This window comes from Labeo rohita, chromosome 23 (genome assembly GCF_022985175.1).
Source record: "Labeo rohita strain BAU-BD-2019 chromosome 23, IGBB_LRoh.1.0, whole genome shotgun sequence".
In the NCBI taxonomy this organism is placed as follows: domain Eukaryota; kingdom Metazoa; phylum Chordata; class Actinopteri; order Cypriniformes; family Cyprinidae; genus Labeo; species Labeo rohita.
The window spans coordinates 11,251,409-11,267,020 of NC_066891.1; the positions used below are offsets into that span (position 1 = coordinate 11,251,409).

Sequence of the window (15,612 nt, forward strand, 5' to 3'; positions counted from 1 at the left end):
AAGCCTTTACTCATGGCTGTTGGTGATGTAGTGTGACAGAGAGAGAGAGCGAGAGAGCGAGAGAAGTGAAGCTGGAGAATATTTATAGTGATGTTGTGCTGTGGGCTACAGAGTGTTTATAAGGCAGCTCACACGGCTAACACTACTGCAGCTCCTGGTGGAGATAAATGAGGGGATATTTTGTACCCCGGAGGAGAACACTCACTGAAATGTGAGGCAATCAATTTTCGACCTGCACTCACAAAACAGCAGCTCTGAAAAGCAGAGGCTGGAAAACCCAGAGCGGTGCCAGGGAGAAAATGAGCCAATGAGCTGGAGAGGAACCGGAGATGATAGCGGTGACAGGCAAGAAACAATGCGGTGACAGGTGGGAGAGAAACAAAAGGTATAAAAACAAGTGGACGGAGCGGATTGTTCATTTGAAATGCTCTTCCACACCATGCCAGTATATAACGTATATATGCCTCAAAGCATGTGTGTTTAAAATGGTATTTGGGTGCAAAGACATGCCAGATCAATTTCTTTCTGTATACACAATTAGACAAACACACAGTTACCCCTGTGTATGAAAATCACCATCACAGCACAATTAAATGCCCTCCAGTGCAATTCAATGAGGAGTAATGGCTAATAGAAACACTTAGAATGTCTGAGATAATGAAATTCACAATGTCAGTGACCTGAATGTTCAATAAAACCACGTCCTTAAGAGTTCCGCACGGAATGTAGCAATCATTATAGATTTAAGAGGAGAACAGAGGGAAATTGTATCACGCTCAATAACTCAAATGAGAAGTAATGATTAAACTTAATCAGCATATCATGCTCATTAAGGCACCCTGTCTGTCAGAACGGCTATTTCACCTAAGTGTCTTTAAGATCTCTGAAATTTGTTCTTAATCAACTTTTTTAATGCTGCTGGTCTAAAGTTAACCTGATGAGATCAGTGAGATTCTAGCTAGGTAACTGTTAATCATGGTAGCACCAATACATGTTTTATTTGTAATATTTTAATTTTAATGATATGACCATTCTAATCTAACTGTTTTTAGATTTATACTTATATTTTTTGTTAATGTATACTGACATAATAGCCTTGTTCTTCCCATAAAATGCATTAATATGAATCATTAATATACATTACAAGATTTTTTTTAAAGAAGTCTCTTCTGCTCACCAAGCCTGCATTTATTTGATCCAAAGTATAGCAAAAACAGTACATTTTTAAAATAATTTTACTTTTTAAAATAACTGTTTTCTATTTGAACGTATTTTAAAATGTAATTTATTCCTGTGATTTCAAAGCTGATTTTTTGGCATCATTACTCCAGTAATCTGATTCTTCTGAAATCATTCGTATATGCTGATCTGCTGCTCAAAAACATTTTTCATAATTTCAGTAATTTCTTCCCAACCAAAAAAAAAAAAAAAAAAAAAAAAAAGAAAAAAGATATAATAATAATAATAATAATAATAATAATAATAATAATAATAATAATAATATTATTAATAATAAATGTTTCTTGGACAGCAAATCAGCATATTAGAACAATTTCTGAAGGATCATGTGACACTGGCCTAATGATGCTGAAAAGTTAGATTTGATCTCAGGAATAAATTACATTTTAAAATATATTCATATAGAAAACAGTTATTTTAAATAGTAAAAATATTTCAAAATTTTGCTATACTTTGGATCAAATCAAATAGGCTTGGTGAGCAGAAGAGACTTTAAAAAACATTAAAATTCTTACTGTTCAAAACCTTTTGAATGCTAGTGGCTATATTATAATAAATCAGCGAGAAATTTAATATATATTTGTATATAGTATTTATACATGTCTTAGAGCTTTTAAAATTGCTCCAGCAGCTTACATCATTATGTTAACATCAACAAAAGGTTTAAATTACAATGCGATATCATCATGCCATCTTCTGGTGGTATTAAGTATTACGGAACAGCAGTTTACAATTACTTATTCCGTCAGTGGTTAACTTGTTAATTTAAAGGGAAGGGCATGAATACCTTATCATTTTTTAAAATTAATTATGAAGCATCTTCATTTTAACTTCATTCACGCAAAAAACATAGGCTAGTTGGGGAAAAAGTAAACGTGAACAGTGCACTTCTCATGCACATTTATTAATTACCAACATCGAACACAAAACAAGCAGCAGCATTTTATGCCACAGGAGGCGACAGAATTTCAGTTTCAAGCTTTTGAGCTTATTACGCAAAGCACTCCCAAACCACGTAGCGTAAGAGATAAATATAATCAGATTTTTACACATATTAGTTTTCATGTACAGTTCATAAATAATTATTTACACTTTAAACAGGATTTAAAATGTTAATAAGTGTTAATAAAATTGGTAGCATTTGTAAAAATAAAAAACATAAATTGAAGTTTAATTGTGCTAAAATCAAAGTCACCCTACAGTAATAAAATCATGACCATAGTGAGGAAAATCATGTTGAAACTAAACAATTCTGACAAAAATCGCAGAAAATGAGCTACTCCATGACTCAAGCTGATCGTTATAAAATGACTTTCAAGTGCGTTTTGAGTTAAAAACAACACTTTTATGATTTGATGGGTACTTGAACCTTATTGGTTGATTTCTGAGGGTACAAGAAAAGGTTCAGCACTCCAGCATTTTCTTAAACGCCTTCCTGAAACTATCGTCTAAGAACGCGTAAAGGAACGGATTAAGACACGAGTTGGCATAACTCAGTCCCGTGATAAAATAAGAAATACCTATAACCAAAGGGGTGGTGGGTAAGTCTGAGGTAAGAGCGACCACCGTACTCAGGTGGAAGGGCGTCCAACAGAACAAGCAAACGGCAAGCACGACGAAGACCATCATTGTGACTCGTTTCTTGGCTTTGTCCAGAGCCTTTCCATTGGAGTTGAGTCGGGTGCGTCTCAGCTTGTAAAGCATCACGGTATAGAGGATGCAAATGGTCGAAACTGGAATGACAAAACCGAGAACCAGCGTGTAGATCCGACTGGCTTTGAACCAGAAACTCTCAGGACTTGGGAAACTCAAAACGCAGCTCTTCCGGCTCTCCGCGTCGTCTGGACTCACATAGACACCGGCGAAAACGGTGAAGGGCATCACGATGAGAATGACCAGAGCCCAAACACTCAGGCTGACCGTCTTGGCTAACCTGTAGGTCCGGTGGGGCATCCGTTTGGAGCGCAACGTGGACACCACGACCAGATAGCGGTCCACACTCATTACTGTCAAGAAGAAGATGCTGGAGAAGATGTTGTAGTGGTCTATGGAGAGAATCACTTTGCATAAGATCTCACCAAACGGCCAGTAGTTTAACAGGTGCTCGGCTATGTTGATGGGCAACACCAATGTGAACAGGTCGTCGGCAATGGCCAAATTTAAAATGAATAAGTTGGTGACGGTTTTCATTTTAGGCGCCTTCAAGATCACGTAGATGACAGCGGTGTTGCCAGTGAGTCCAACGGCGCAGATGATTGAGTAAATAACCGGTAGCCAGATGTAGAAATCAGGGTAGAGCATCCACGTTGGAAACGTGCAGTTGGTTCGGTTGTGATCCGGACTGGTCAGGTTGCATGATGATTGCAATGTTTTATTATCCATTGTGTCTTTGAATTCCATTAAAAGCAGAACCTTTAAAAAGTAACACATTTACAGAAAAACATCTTCATGCATTGTTGCAAAGTTTGTTATAGTTTCAGTGATTGCTTACTAAACAAATCAATACATTCTAAATAATATACGTTTTGCACATATTTATTCTAGCTTGCCTTTGTAGTTTACACATAAATAAAAAATGTTAGTTGTGCATTAAAACGTTTAAAAACGCATGCACATACAAAACTTAATAGTGCTTTTCATTTCACTAAGTTGGAAAATCAAACGTTGAGAGCAAATCACCTTACCTGACAGATCCAGACATACAGGATCTTCTGCTGGTCTGCTCTATTGGTATTCAATGGACACTTTGTGGTAAACGGCAGAGCGCGGCGCTTTTACGCGCTCGATTTTACGAACGTCTGATGTAAGACAGAGCATCCACCAGTCATTTTTATCGTGTTTTGTCCAATAGTAAACACAGTAAGTCTCATAAAGCGAAATTTATCCACTGGGTCTAATTAAACAAATGAATGAACATTCTTACAACACATTTGGAGTAAAAAAACAACAACAACTAAACACCAGTTAGAACCTAAAAAAAGTAAATAAATCTAATAAAATGAATAAAAGGATAGATATAAATGAATAGGAGTGAAATAAAATAATGTTCAATAATAGGTTAAATAAATCAATACATACACGTGGTAAAAGTGAACTTAATCTGTTTTGTTCAGCATAGATGAACACTAAAAATGAAGTACTGACCTGCTGTACTTTTATTAAAAATGTGAGTGCATTAGCTACAGAGATGTAAAGTGATGTAAATGGATACTTCGCAGGATGCCTGCAACCTTTTTCCTGTAGGGACTGAAATGTCAGCATGTTCAGACCTTATTTTAAGTCTATTTTTAACATAGTTGTTGCCATAGTGATTTACAAGTCAACTTTTTTCTGTTACAACCCTCTTATGCAGATAACTACACACTCCAGGAATTCATTTAAATATATTGTTCGCTAACATCAGCATGCTACTCTGCTGGAGCTTTAATCATCAGGATATTATGTATGCAGACACCTGCTGATATGATATATATGGACATCCATAACTTAATTTTTTTATAATGTAATTAATTTTTTGCATTGCTATTTTTACTTTAATTTGAGATAACACATTACTCTAAATTTCTGCATTAGGTTTTCTGAATGTAGACGCAACAGTGTTTAAAGCAAGATAAGAAGCATGGAGTGTCTATAGAGTTCATTTTAGAAGTTTAAAACAAAGAAATTAACCGTGGCAGTATATTAACCATCGCTTCTGACGTCAGTACTTAAAAAATGTATTCATGGTTGTCAAGGTAAAGTGTCTGTGGGTGCTTTAAATGTTTTAAAATATACCTCTGCATATGAGGCTTTCAATAATCTCTTACGCTTGATGTATAGTAGACCGCATATAAGTGTCATTTCCAAGTTCATTCTATAAAATTAAGTAAAAGCACTTAAGATGTGTGATTTAAAGTAGCTCTCACACCGTAAATCAGAGGCCATAATGTTCTCTATGAGTGGATGCATGTATGTTCTGATTTAGCCATGACAAATTATCGATCAAGGTAACCCATAAAAAAAGAAAAATGGAATTAAGCTTTAGAAAGTCTTGGTATTTACCTTAAATATAATAAATAAATAAAAATTCAAATGTAAATTGGAGTAAACAGGAGTAAAATGCCTGCCAGACACAATGAGCACTTTGAACTTTTATGATGAGGCCAAAAGAAGGAAATAGATTCTGGGATGATCGATGGAGCAGGAAAGGTTGCCAATGCGAAAACAGATTGTCATGACTCATGAAGATTGATTTCACTTAGAAATGAGTGTGGGTGAAGTTTCAGAGCTGGTTAGGGGAAGAAGCAAAAGGGTAATTGATCACCATTTTAAAGCTTAAGTTATTAAGTTCTCTAAGGAAACTAGCTATTTTTCATAAGAATTTGGACAATTAGTGTAGGTTATTCTGTATACTGGGAAATCGTGTTCACATTAACACAAATGTGTTCTGATGTGCAATTAAGAAGTGGCTACAGAATGTGAACCTAATAATCAAAACCACGTATCTGGATACAGTAATCAAGGCTTAACAAAGATGCATTCAACACTGCAGGGCATTTACAGTGTCAAGCAGTTTTAGCAGTTGTATAAAACTAATAAAATGTTAATTGCTTATGCAAGAGAATGTGTTTCTGTTATCTTCTGACACTAATTACCAATTTGTAACACAAATCCAGGCTAAAATAAATATATAGACATACAAAAATTACAATTCTATCATTTACTCACCCTCTTGTTGTTTCTTGTTTTTCTTCTGCAGAACACACACACACACATTGGAAAGAAAGTCATGATAAATGATGAGTAAATGAAGACAAAATTGAACTTGTGGTCCTAAACTAAAAATGGATTGCAGACAGAACAGATACAGCTTCAACCTGATCTCAACATAAAGGTACCTTAACAGCATCAGCTGCCATGAGATCACAAACCACACTGTGTGAAATTCAATAGGACAGAAGACGAATTCAAATCAGACACCATATAGAAGTGTCCAGAGGGAGTGAAGCTGAGTGAAAGAATATTTAACACAGATCAAAGCTCTTCTGACTGACACCACAGAGAATATGACTAAATCTAAATAGAGCACAATCATTACAAGCATTTCTGTTCTCCTCAGTGAGGAGAGATGATGAGAAATAGAGAGAAGGTAAGGTGTGTTTTGTTCTATTACACAGTGTTCCTGACACTTTGTACTTTGTTTTTGTTTATTTTGCTCTGATTCGCATTTAATATAAATGTAAGTCCTTGAGGCAGGATGTATTAAAGCACAACTGCTGTCAAAAACACAAAAATCAATCAGAGTTTTCAATTAAAAGTGAAATTCAGTGCATACGTCATAGCTTATTTCAAAGCAAAGGGCCTTTTAGTGCTGTTAGTGCCCTTGATGCCACAAAAATGGCATTTTAAAATGGTTTTGGTAACAAAAAGTAAGAAAATTGCTTTTCAGGGTCCATACCACTTCAACAAAAGGCTGAAGAATTCAGCTGGCTAATCAATGCATGCAAGGCAGAGTATAACATGGGAGTCATTGTAATGTTTTTAAATGTGATGGATCAGTTTGCACACATGGGATTTGATTGACTGAAACGTAATGAAAACGAACCAAAGGTACTCATTTGGTTTTGCATTTTGAGTATTGCACTGGTCTAGACCAGCATTGTTATTGCAAAAAGAAAAAAGAAATTCATGTCCTAAGAGACTTCTGGTTTAATTCTTTGATCGAGACTCAAAAACTTAGTCATACCCATTTATTTGAAATTCTTTTAATTATAACACAACAAAAAGAGTACAAAAAACCACAAGTAAATAACCAAAATGCCATTTCTTCAACTTCCTTCTCTTTTTGTGTTCTCTTCTACAGTGAGAAACACATGGCTCTGCAGGATGACCAAAGTGCCTGTAATGATTTAATTTATGCCAATGCATGTTGCTTTTGCACATGTAGTATTCTGTGAATGTGCATTTATATGAAACAAAGTTGTGTTCAGAGTGGTAAAAGCAAATCCTTTCAGATTGCAAAATAGGACACACTATTCTTTTCAAGGACAGAGGAAAAGCACAAAAGAAAAGTAGGTTGACTGATGCAGGGCCAGACAGCTCCACCATATGCTCCATGCTGGAATTTGAGGCACAACCTCATCACATGCTGATTCCCACACCAATCTTTGTAAGTGAGGATCTGTGTATTTATATTTTTTATAAGCCGTACAGGTGTTACATGTATATTTACTAGATTCAGATTCAAAGAGACATCTCTCTGCACTATTGATATGCATTAGAAGCAAGGAGATGTGATTAATTCAGTAGATTCGAACCAGTTTGGTCACTTAGAAACTGCCAGCGGAGCCAAAGGGATAGATACATAGATAGATAAATACATAAATAAATTTTAGAAAGTATTTACTGGGTTACAATCCGTAAATGTAGAACATTATTATTAGCCACATTAGCTACATTGTGTACACCGTGTTTTGTAGGTTTTCATTAAAAATGGAATATCTTCGCATTTTGGCATAATTTTATATAACTCTCTATAACTGGAAGTCTGCGACTCAAGCAGCTTTTGATTTTTGATGCTTTCTGTTTCACTAGCCTTTGAAGGCCTGAGCTTTTTGCAAAAGATTATTCAAGATTCCTTCTCTCATTTCAGGGATGATTTATCAAATAAGGCTTTTCAAGGCGTTTTTCTTTATTTTCATTTTTTTGTTAACTCATCTTTCCACCCTGTGGGTTTTGAAATCATTTCCAGCCAATAAAAAGCAGTGTGTTAGCACCTCTTTGCTAATGCACAAATGAGTGGTGCTGAGCCAATTTTCAGTAATGGCAGGAAGTGAATGCATTAAAATGTTCTCTCCCTTATTTTCTCCTTATTTCTTAACAGCAGCAGTCTGTACCCTTGCTCTATAAACAGGCCTCATGGATTTACAACAGTGCTGTCGCAATTAGCACATTTATTATGTGCAGATGTTTTCCAGCAGGCTGCAGGGTTCATAGATGTATTGAGAGTGTCCACGCATTATTATATGGACATGTTAGTTTTACACTTGGGTGCCTGTGTGTGTTTGTGGTTTAGGGCATTATGGGTTAATGATGGAAGAATTTTCACATTTTAAGTGTTATTATAGAGTGCAAAGGACCATAACTTTCAGGATTTGGTTTTGGGATGCTCTCAGTGTGGCCCATGGCCATAGTCCAGATACTGCAAACCAATCTCAGATCTTGCTCAATAAATATTTCTGATTAACACCCTTTACTGATTTATGTGTTTAATAATGTTTTCAAACTGTGTATTATCCTTTAATGAACTCCCTGCAGTGCAAAAAGTATTGGCTGAAATATAAAAACAACAATAAACCTAACACTTTCTGATTATAGGTGCCATAAACATAAATAGCCACAACTGCATTTGAAATATTTTTACAAAGAAACACCAATTTTTGAAAAAAACCAAATCATAACTGCAGATATTATAGCTATGATTATATAAAAATGCATTATCAGTAGGGATGTGCCTGAGTGCTTAGTAAAGGGACATGGTAAAGCCGCTTGCTACAGTTTGACTTAACATAAACAGAGTAAGGAGAGATGACTGATAGGACGATGGCGATTGATTTGCAGATCCTGAGCAACACTGACAAACATCTGATCATGTGTGGTATACACTGCCGCTCTGTAGTATAGAGCATTTGCACTTACGTCACGGTTTGGTCAGCTACCCAGATGTGCGGCCATATTAGAGATACTCGGATGTGAACAACAGCATTGGTTAATGTACAACTGAATACGTTGTTCTGCTAATTTATGCTGTCTAAACCACGGAAAAATGTGTGGAAGCTGCTAAATCATATAGAGAAGGACTTAGTAAGTAGGAAAGGGCACAATATTTTGACAAACTAAAGTTAATAGGTGATAAAAAAATGTGCAAGCAGTATTAATTAAGATATTAGCCTAATATTTCACCTGTCTGTCTGGAAATGATAAGAAAAAACACAAATGTTGTCATGATTCTTGCCCTGGTTCAGTTTGGCCAACCACAAACTTGTTTTGTTCCTCAGACACTCTTCGACTTTTTTGCACTCTTCGACTTTTGGCAGTCTATAGTACTCCAAATCGGATTGTGAATCTCGAAAGTGAAAGTAAAAAGTGAGTGGGCATTTAAAAGCGAATTTAATGTCCCGCATATTAATAGCATAAACAGTATAATTACTCAACGATATAATTCTAAAAGAAAGCATGGAAGTATATATTTGTCCTCCCATCTCGCATTTATTCCCGTTAGGGGGTTTCGTAGTACATTTCATTTCCTTTCCAAACACGGTATTCAGATTTGGGCACATCCGACAAAGAGAAAGATTACTCCAAGAAGGAAATTCTACTGGGGTTTCTTTAGAAGAAATATTAATTGGAGAAAGGCCTTGACTTTTATTATATTATAGTTATATATATATATTATAGTTATTGTCTAACAGGGTAAGGAGATTCATTATAAAATTCCTCATAAAATGTATCCTGTTAATTTGTCTATTTCTAAATATTCTGTTGTTGATGAGTCTTTTTCGTTTTGTGGTTTAGTCGAGGAAACGGCCGCCCATTTATTCTTTGATTGTATTATTAACAAATCAAGAGTTGACTTCTATGTTTCCAGCCTTACAAATGTGACCCATACCTTCGTCCTCAAAGATGTTATTTTTTATTATGAAAATCCAAAACTATTATCTGTTGAATATGTTGTTAATTTTCTAATACTGAATGCAAAATTCTTCATTCATAAGTCAAAAATGGCTTAAATCTCCTCTGTCTTTCCCCTTTTTTTTGCTGAACTTGATTCTCTTGTTTCATGTCTTAGATTTACAAATAATAAAAAGATGCATTATGATGTATTATGACTTTTCTAAAAAGATGTCATTTTATTTTTGTACTTTTCTTGTCTGTATGGATAATGCTTAATTTGATGTACACAAAACCAGAATATTAGTTTTCTGTCCGTATCTTCTTAATGACTGTTTTTTGTAGGAATACATCAATGTCTCATTTCCCTGTTCTTGTGTGTTCTTTACAAGTTCTGCAATAAAAAAAAAAATTCAGGCACATCCCTAATTATAAGCAGTGTTGGGGAAAGTTACTTTTAAAAGTATGCATTACAGTATTGAGTTCTTTCCTTAAAAAGTAACTAATCACATTACTTAGATACTTTTTATGGTAAGTAATACGTTACGTTACTTTTGTGTTACGTTTTCTCATCTGGACTGGGTTTGCTTGTATGTTTTTAATATTAAAAAGTTATTTGTTTGGCATATGTAAAAGCTCTTTCACGCTGAAATGAATAAGCCCTAGGCTAAAGTAATTATTTAATTTTTGCAAGTTTGTGTCATATTCTGACTTTTGACTGTTTTCATTCGTTTGAGGAATTCTGTGTCAGTTTTTGTGAGATGAATAATGTTCATATTTAGTCTAGAACTACAATAATTATCATGCTTACACAACGCACACAACACCTCTTACTCACGATTTCTCTCAATATGGGACAGGAGAGTTGTCAGTTAATAAATGGATAAAATTAAGTAACTAGCACTACTTTTTTTGAAAAAGTAACTAAGATATTTTACTGTAAATTAAGAAGTAATGCACTACTAATTACTTGAAAAAAAGTAATCTGATTACGTAACTCAAGTTACTTGTAATGCGTTACCCCAACAATGATTATCAATCTCTGCAAATGACTAAAAATGTATCTTTACAAAAATATATAAAGCATAAACTTGCAGACAGAACTTTATTATTTGAAAGCTATACAACGGACGACTTTCTCCCTCAATATGAAAAAGCTGCAGGGAAAAAAAACTCAGTGAATCAATGAATTAATCAATCAATAAATTTCATAGACTCTAGTTTTGATACATGAAAGTAGAAAATGAACGTAAAGAAAAATAATAATGCATATGTGAATCAAAAGTTTATTTAGCATCGTCTTATATTTAAATGAATATTTTATATTTTATTTCTAATTTCTTTTATCTTTGTGTTTAATTTCCTAATGAGTCTTTTTTATGTATATGAATTGCTTTCTGTTTTCTGTATCCACCTTGTTCTTCAACTTGGAAGTAAGCCTACGGGTGAGACTTTCGGTTCATTAGCTGCTATAGGGAAATAACGAGAACAATAACAACATGCAGTAAACGGTCAAACTGCACTACAAACCAATGTGCTCATAATTAAGATAATACATTAAAATAATATGGTAAGAAACGTCAATTTGAAATAACAAGCACCAAAACTAGCTGGACGCGGATGAGACCGGAAGCCAGACCCATAAAATTTACAAATGGCCGCGCCCACTCTTAAGAGAAGAATAAATATAATAGATCAACTATAATGTGGAAAAACTAAAGGGAGATTAAACTAATTAAGCAATTTGCCAAATTTTCTCTTATGATGTAACATGCAATTGCATATGCATTTTCTTTGTAAAGATCCTCTCCGGATGTATCACATGATTTGTCAGTGATCTAGAAAGTCCTAAATGATACGAGCTAAATGACAACGTAACAGATGAAGATGGCTGAATGCAAATGCTTTCACACAAACAGAATGATCAACCATTTTCTGAAGGGGGACAATATTTAAAATTGAGAGCGATAAGGCAATTAGCTCTCTGTGTTGAATTTAAAGTTGCTTATGATGTTCGTATGCATGAGTGAAGATGTTAATCATCTCTGTAGCGTGAAGCCTCCAGAAGCACATTCAGAGTGGTTGCGGTCACGGGGTCCTGCTCTGCCCTGGAATTCTCATCCAAATGAACACAATTGTAGCCATTAATTTTCCCAGATGAAAGGCAGTGTTTAGCATGTTCTTTGCATAATGAATGCGATCTTGAAAAGTTCTTGGCCTCTGAACTAATGAAAAAAAATATTGCCATTCAGTCTGTTGCCTGGGGACCAAGCTCCGCTCACAACATTCTTATTGATGACCAATAACAAAGACTGGGAACTAATAGAGATGTTTCATCCTTCCTAATCCCCGATGTTATTGCTTGTGCGGTTAGCCTTTTCTCAGCTAAATGTAGACGTTTTCTGTCCACAAGGATCAAAACTGTTGTTCTGCCTTGTTGTTTGTTTTCTGCTGTTTTATATTTCAGGCTGGCAGAGGCAATAGACTGGTCTGCCAGCATTCAGGGAACAAAGGAAGCAGAGATACCTCTAAACAGAATGTGAACAATGACCGAGGATGACACTAGACAAATCATTGGACACATAACGCAGACACACTGTCTGTCACAGGACAATTTCAGACCGCGGATAAGATGAAAGGCAAAGATGGAGGAGGAAATAAATATGAGGGAGAGAGGAGAATAAAAGTTCAGTCTAATGAGGACAGAGTGGTTTTCCCCTCTCTCAATATTGAAAAGATTTAAAAGATGAGACGCTCATGTGAAGCTGAGGCTGCTCAGGTCAATACATGGAAGAGACTGGCTTTCACTAAAGTGCATGTCAAAACATGAAGGAAATTCGAACAAACACGTAAATACATACTCAAGATGAAACCTGATTTGCAAACCATTTGACAGACTTTTAGTGACCTCATTTCTCCAGCAGGGGGCAGAATTTTAATGAAGCAGACTCTCGGCGTATCAAGAGGTGGCGCTAGAGAGCCATGTTCCGCTTCACTCTATTTAAACCAAGAACGCAAACACTCACTTATAAACAGTTAGTATTATTTAAACACTGTGCATAAACGTGAACATTTTTACTTATTTATTGTCATAACATTTCTTTTTGTGACTTTGAATTGAATTTATTTACAGGTTTTAGACTTTAGATAGCACTGTACCATGTCTATAATTAAATCTATAAAACAAGTAATGTAGTTATATTAGTATGATTGAGATACTATTGCAGAATACAATGTTTCAGAATTTTGTCGTTTTTATTACTGTTTTTTAAATGTCTATTTAGTTTTTATTTCAGTTTTAGTTTAGAGTTATTTTAGTACATTGTTAAACAATAAGAATGTGCAAAATCTTGGAAACTACCTGAAATAAAATAAAATAAAATAAAATAAAATAACTAATCATTTTTAGCAACAGAATTTATTATAAGTTTTTAGTTTTAGTAAACTAACCCTAAATATGTCTATTTAGCTTTTATTACAGTTTTAGTTTTAGTTAATTTAATACATTGTTAATGTAAAGACTATCTAAAATAATATAAAATAAAATAAAATATTTTTTTCAAAGCAAAATCTTGCTTTGAAAACCACCTGAAGTAAAGTAAAATAAAATAAATACATTAATTTTATTTCGGTTAAAGTTTTTAAAATAGTAAATTACATAATTATTATTATCATTTTTAAGTTTTCGTAAACTAACCCTGAAATAATGTTCCAGTAAGCTTTTTAGAAAATAAAAAAAAATTACATTTTATGTCAGTTTACTTTTTTCTTTTTTTCTTTTTCTTTTTTAACAAAAATTATTGTAGCAAAAATTATTATTATTTTTTGTAATTGGGTTAGTTTTAGTAAACTAACCCTAAATATGTCTACTTTGTTTTAGTTAATTTAATACATTGTTAAATGTAAAGAAAATGCTAAATCTTTTTTTGGAAACTACCTGATAAAATAAAATAAAATAAAATAAAATAAAATAAAATAAAATAAAATAAAATAAAATAAAATAAAATAATTCATTTTATTTCAGTTAAAGATTTTTTTTAATAAATTATAATTATTATTTTTAATGGGGTTAGTTTTAGTAACCTTACCCTGAAGTAAGGTTTCAGTAAGCTTTTTAACACACTTTGTATCGAACCGCAAAGTGCACAAATTTGGAACAGTGAAAGGAGTGTCTTTCTGTCTCTCTCTTTTTGTTTGTTCACTTGACATAATCATGCAAACGCACTAACAGCTGACAATCTAGCAAAGTAAATGGAAATGTTCATACACTGATTGTGATGCACTACATTACTTGCATCATTATAAGCCATTTTATTAAACTACAATGCATTTACATTAAAAAAAAAGCTATTGCTAATTAGAAACTACAAACTCTACATCAGAACCAAATGACTTGCAGCCTAGATAATGTCATTCAGTGATGTCACTGAAGCATTGCTCAGCTGGACCCGAACACTCATTAACCTTATGGGAAAGGGACAGAGCTCACAGCTTTATTGAGCTGTAGGAAATACACATGACCTCAGCAAACTGTGTCTGTAAGGTTAAAGGAATGTTAGGTCAAAGAGGAATCTTACATCGAGAGGTCACATGCCACATAAATGTTCAAAGTTCAAAAGTGTTCAGATCAGCTCAAGCCAGTATTTGTGGACAATCGACTGTTAGGAGAAAATAGCATGCTGTCTCTTTTAATATATATATATATTGATATATACTTTTATTATCTGCTGAAACCCACAATAATATTTCAAATATCAGTAAGCTTACTATATATAAAATCATCACCTGAACCCTGAGGCCTAAATTTCAACTTATGAAAATGAATTCATGAAATTAATATTTTTTTTGCATTTTATTCCATTGTTGTTTTTAAACATTTCTTTTTAACATTTAAAAAAAAGTGAAGTAAAAAAACTGAATTATGAAACAAAAACGCATTTTCATGTCACTACCGAAACTCTGTTTAAGTCCTTTGGCTGAGACTCATTTCAACTACACCCCTATATTTATATTTAGGAAATATTTATGTGTCTCTCTCTCATAGCTACACGGTGAGTAGATAGGCCCCATCGTTTTGAGGTGTTCAAAAAGTCTGAAAAATATAACTTTAAAGTCACTACCAAACACTTTTTCTCTGTAATTGAACACTTTTTTGAGAGTTATTCTATAACATTTAGTTTATATATCTGTACTGTTGTTCATAACTGTGCTAGCTAACCATGTGGTGATTAGCAATCTTGAGCTAGGCCCAAAAGTATCTAAAATTGTCACTACTGAAACACTCATGACAGAAACATTTAGTGACGTTTCGATAGTAATATCATTGTTTCCCTGTTGAAAAAACCAGCATATGCTGGTAGGTAGGTTTTGATGCCGGTTTTAGCTGGTCCTTTGCTGGTTTATGCTGGTCCTTAGCTGGTCATGTTGCTGGTCAAGGACCAGCATAAACCAGGAAAGGACCAGCTAAAACAGGCATCAAAACCTACCTACCAGCATATGCTGTTTTTTTCAACAGGGTTTTTGGGTGTTATTCCCTAAAATCAAGTTTTTATGTGTGTACAACTGTTCATAACTGTGCTAGCTAACCATGTGCTGATTAGCATCTTTGAGCTAGCTTCAAAAGGATCTAAAATTGTCACTACCAAAACACTCATGACTGAAACATTTGGTGAAGTTTCGGTAGTGGCAACGTTTTTTGAATGTATTTCCATAAAATTGAGTTTT

The 15,612-nt window shown here is 34.1% G+C and overlaps 1 protein-coding gene across 1 annotated transcript; it reads right to left on the bottom strand.

The window, feature by feature from the left end:
* Positions 1 to 2,163: 2,163 nt before the first annotated feature.
* On the bottom strand, positions 2,164 to 5,954 carry LOC127154494 (neuropeptides B/W receptor type 1). The gene is made up of 2 exons (XM_051096058.1): positions 5,947 to 5,954; positions 2,164 to 3,651 (listed from the first exon to the last, which is right to left on the bottom strand). The coding sequence occupies exon 2, from the start codon at positions 3,637 to 3,639 to the stop codon at positions 2,644 to 2,646; it is 996 nt and encodes a 331-aa protein (XP_050952015.1). The 5' UTR covers positions 3,640 to 3,651; positions 5,947 to 5,954; the 3' UTR covers positions 2,164 to 2,643.
* Between the last annotated feature and the right edge of the window lie 9,658 nt (positions 5,955 to 15,612).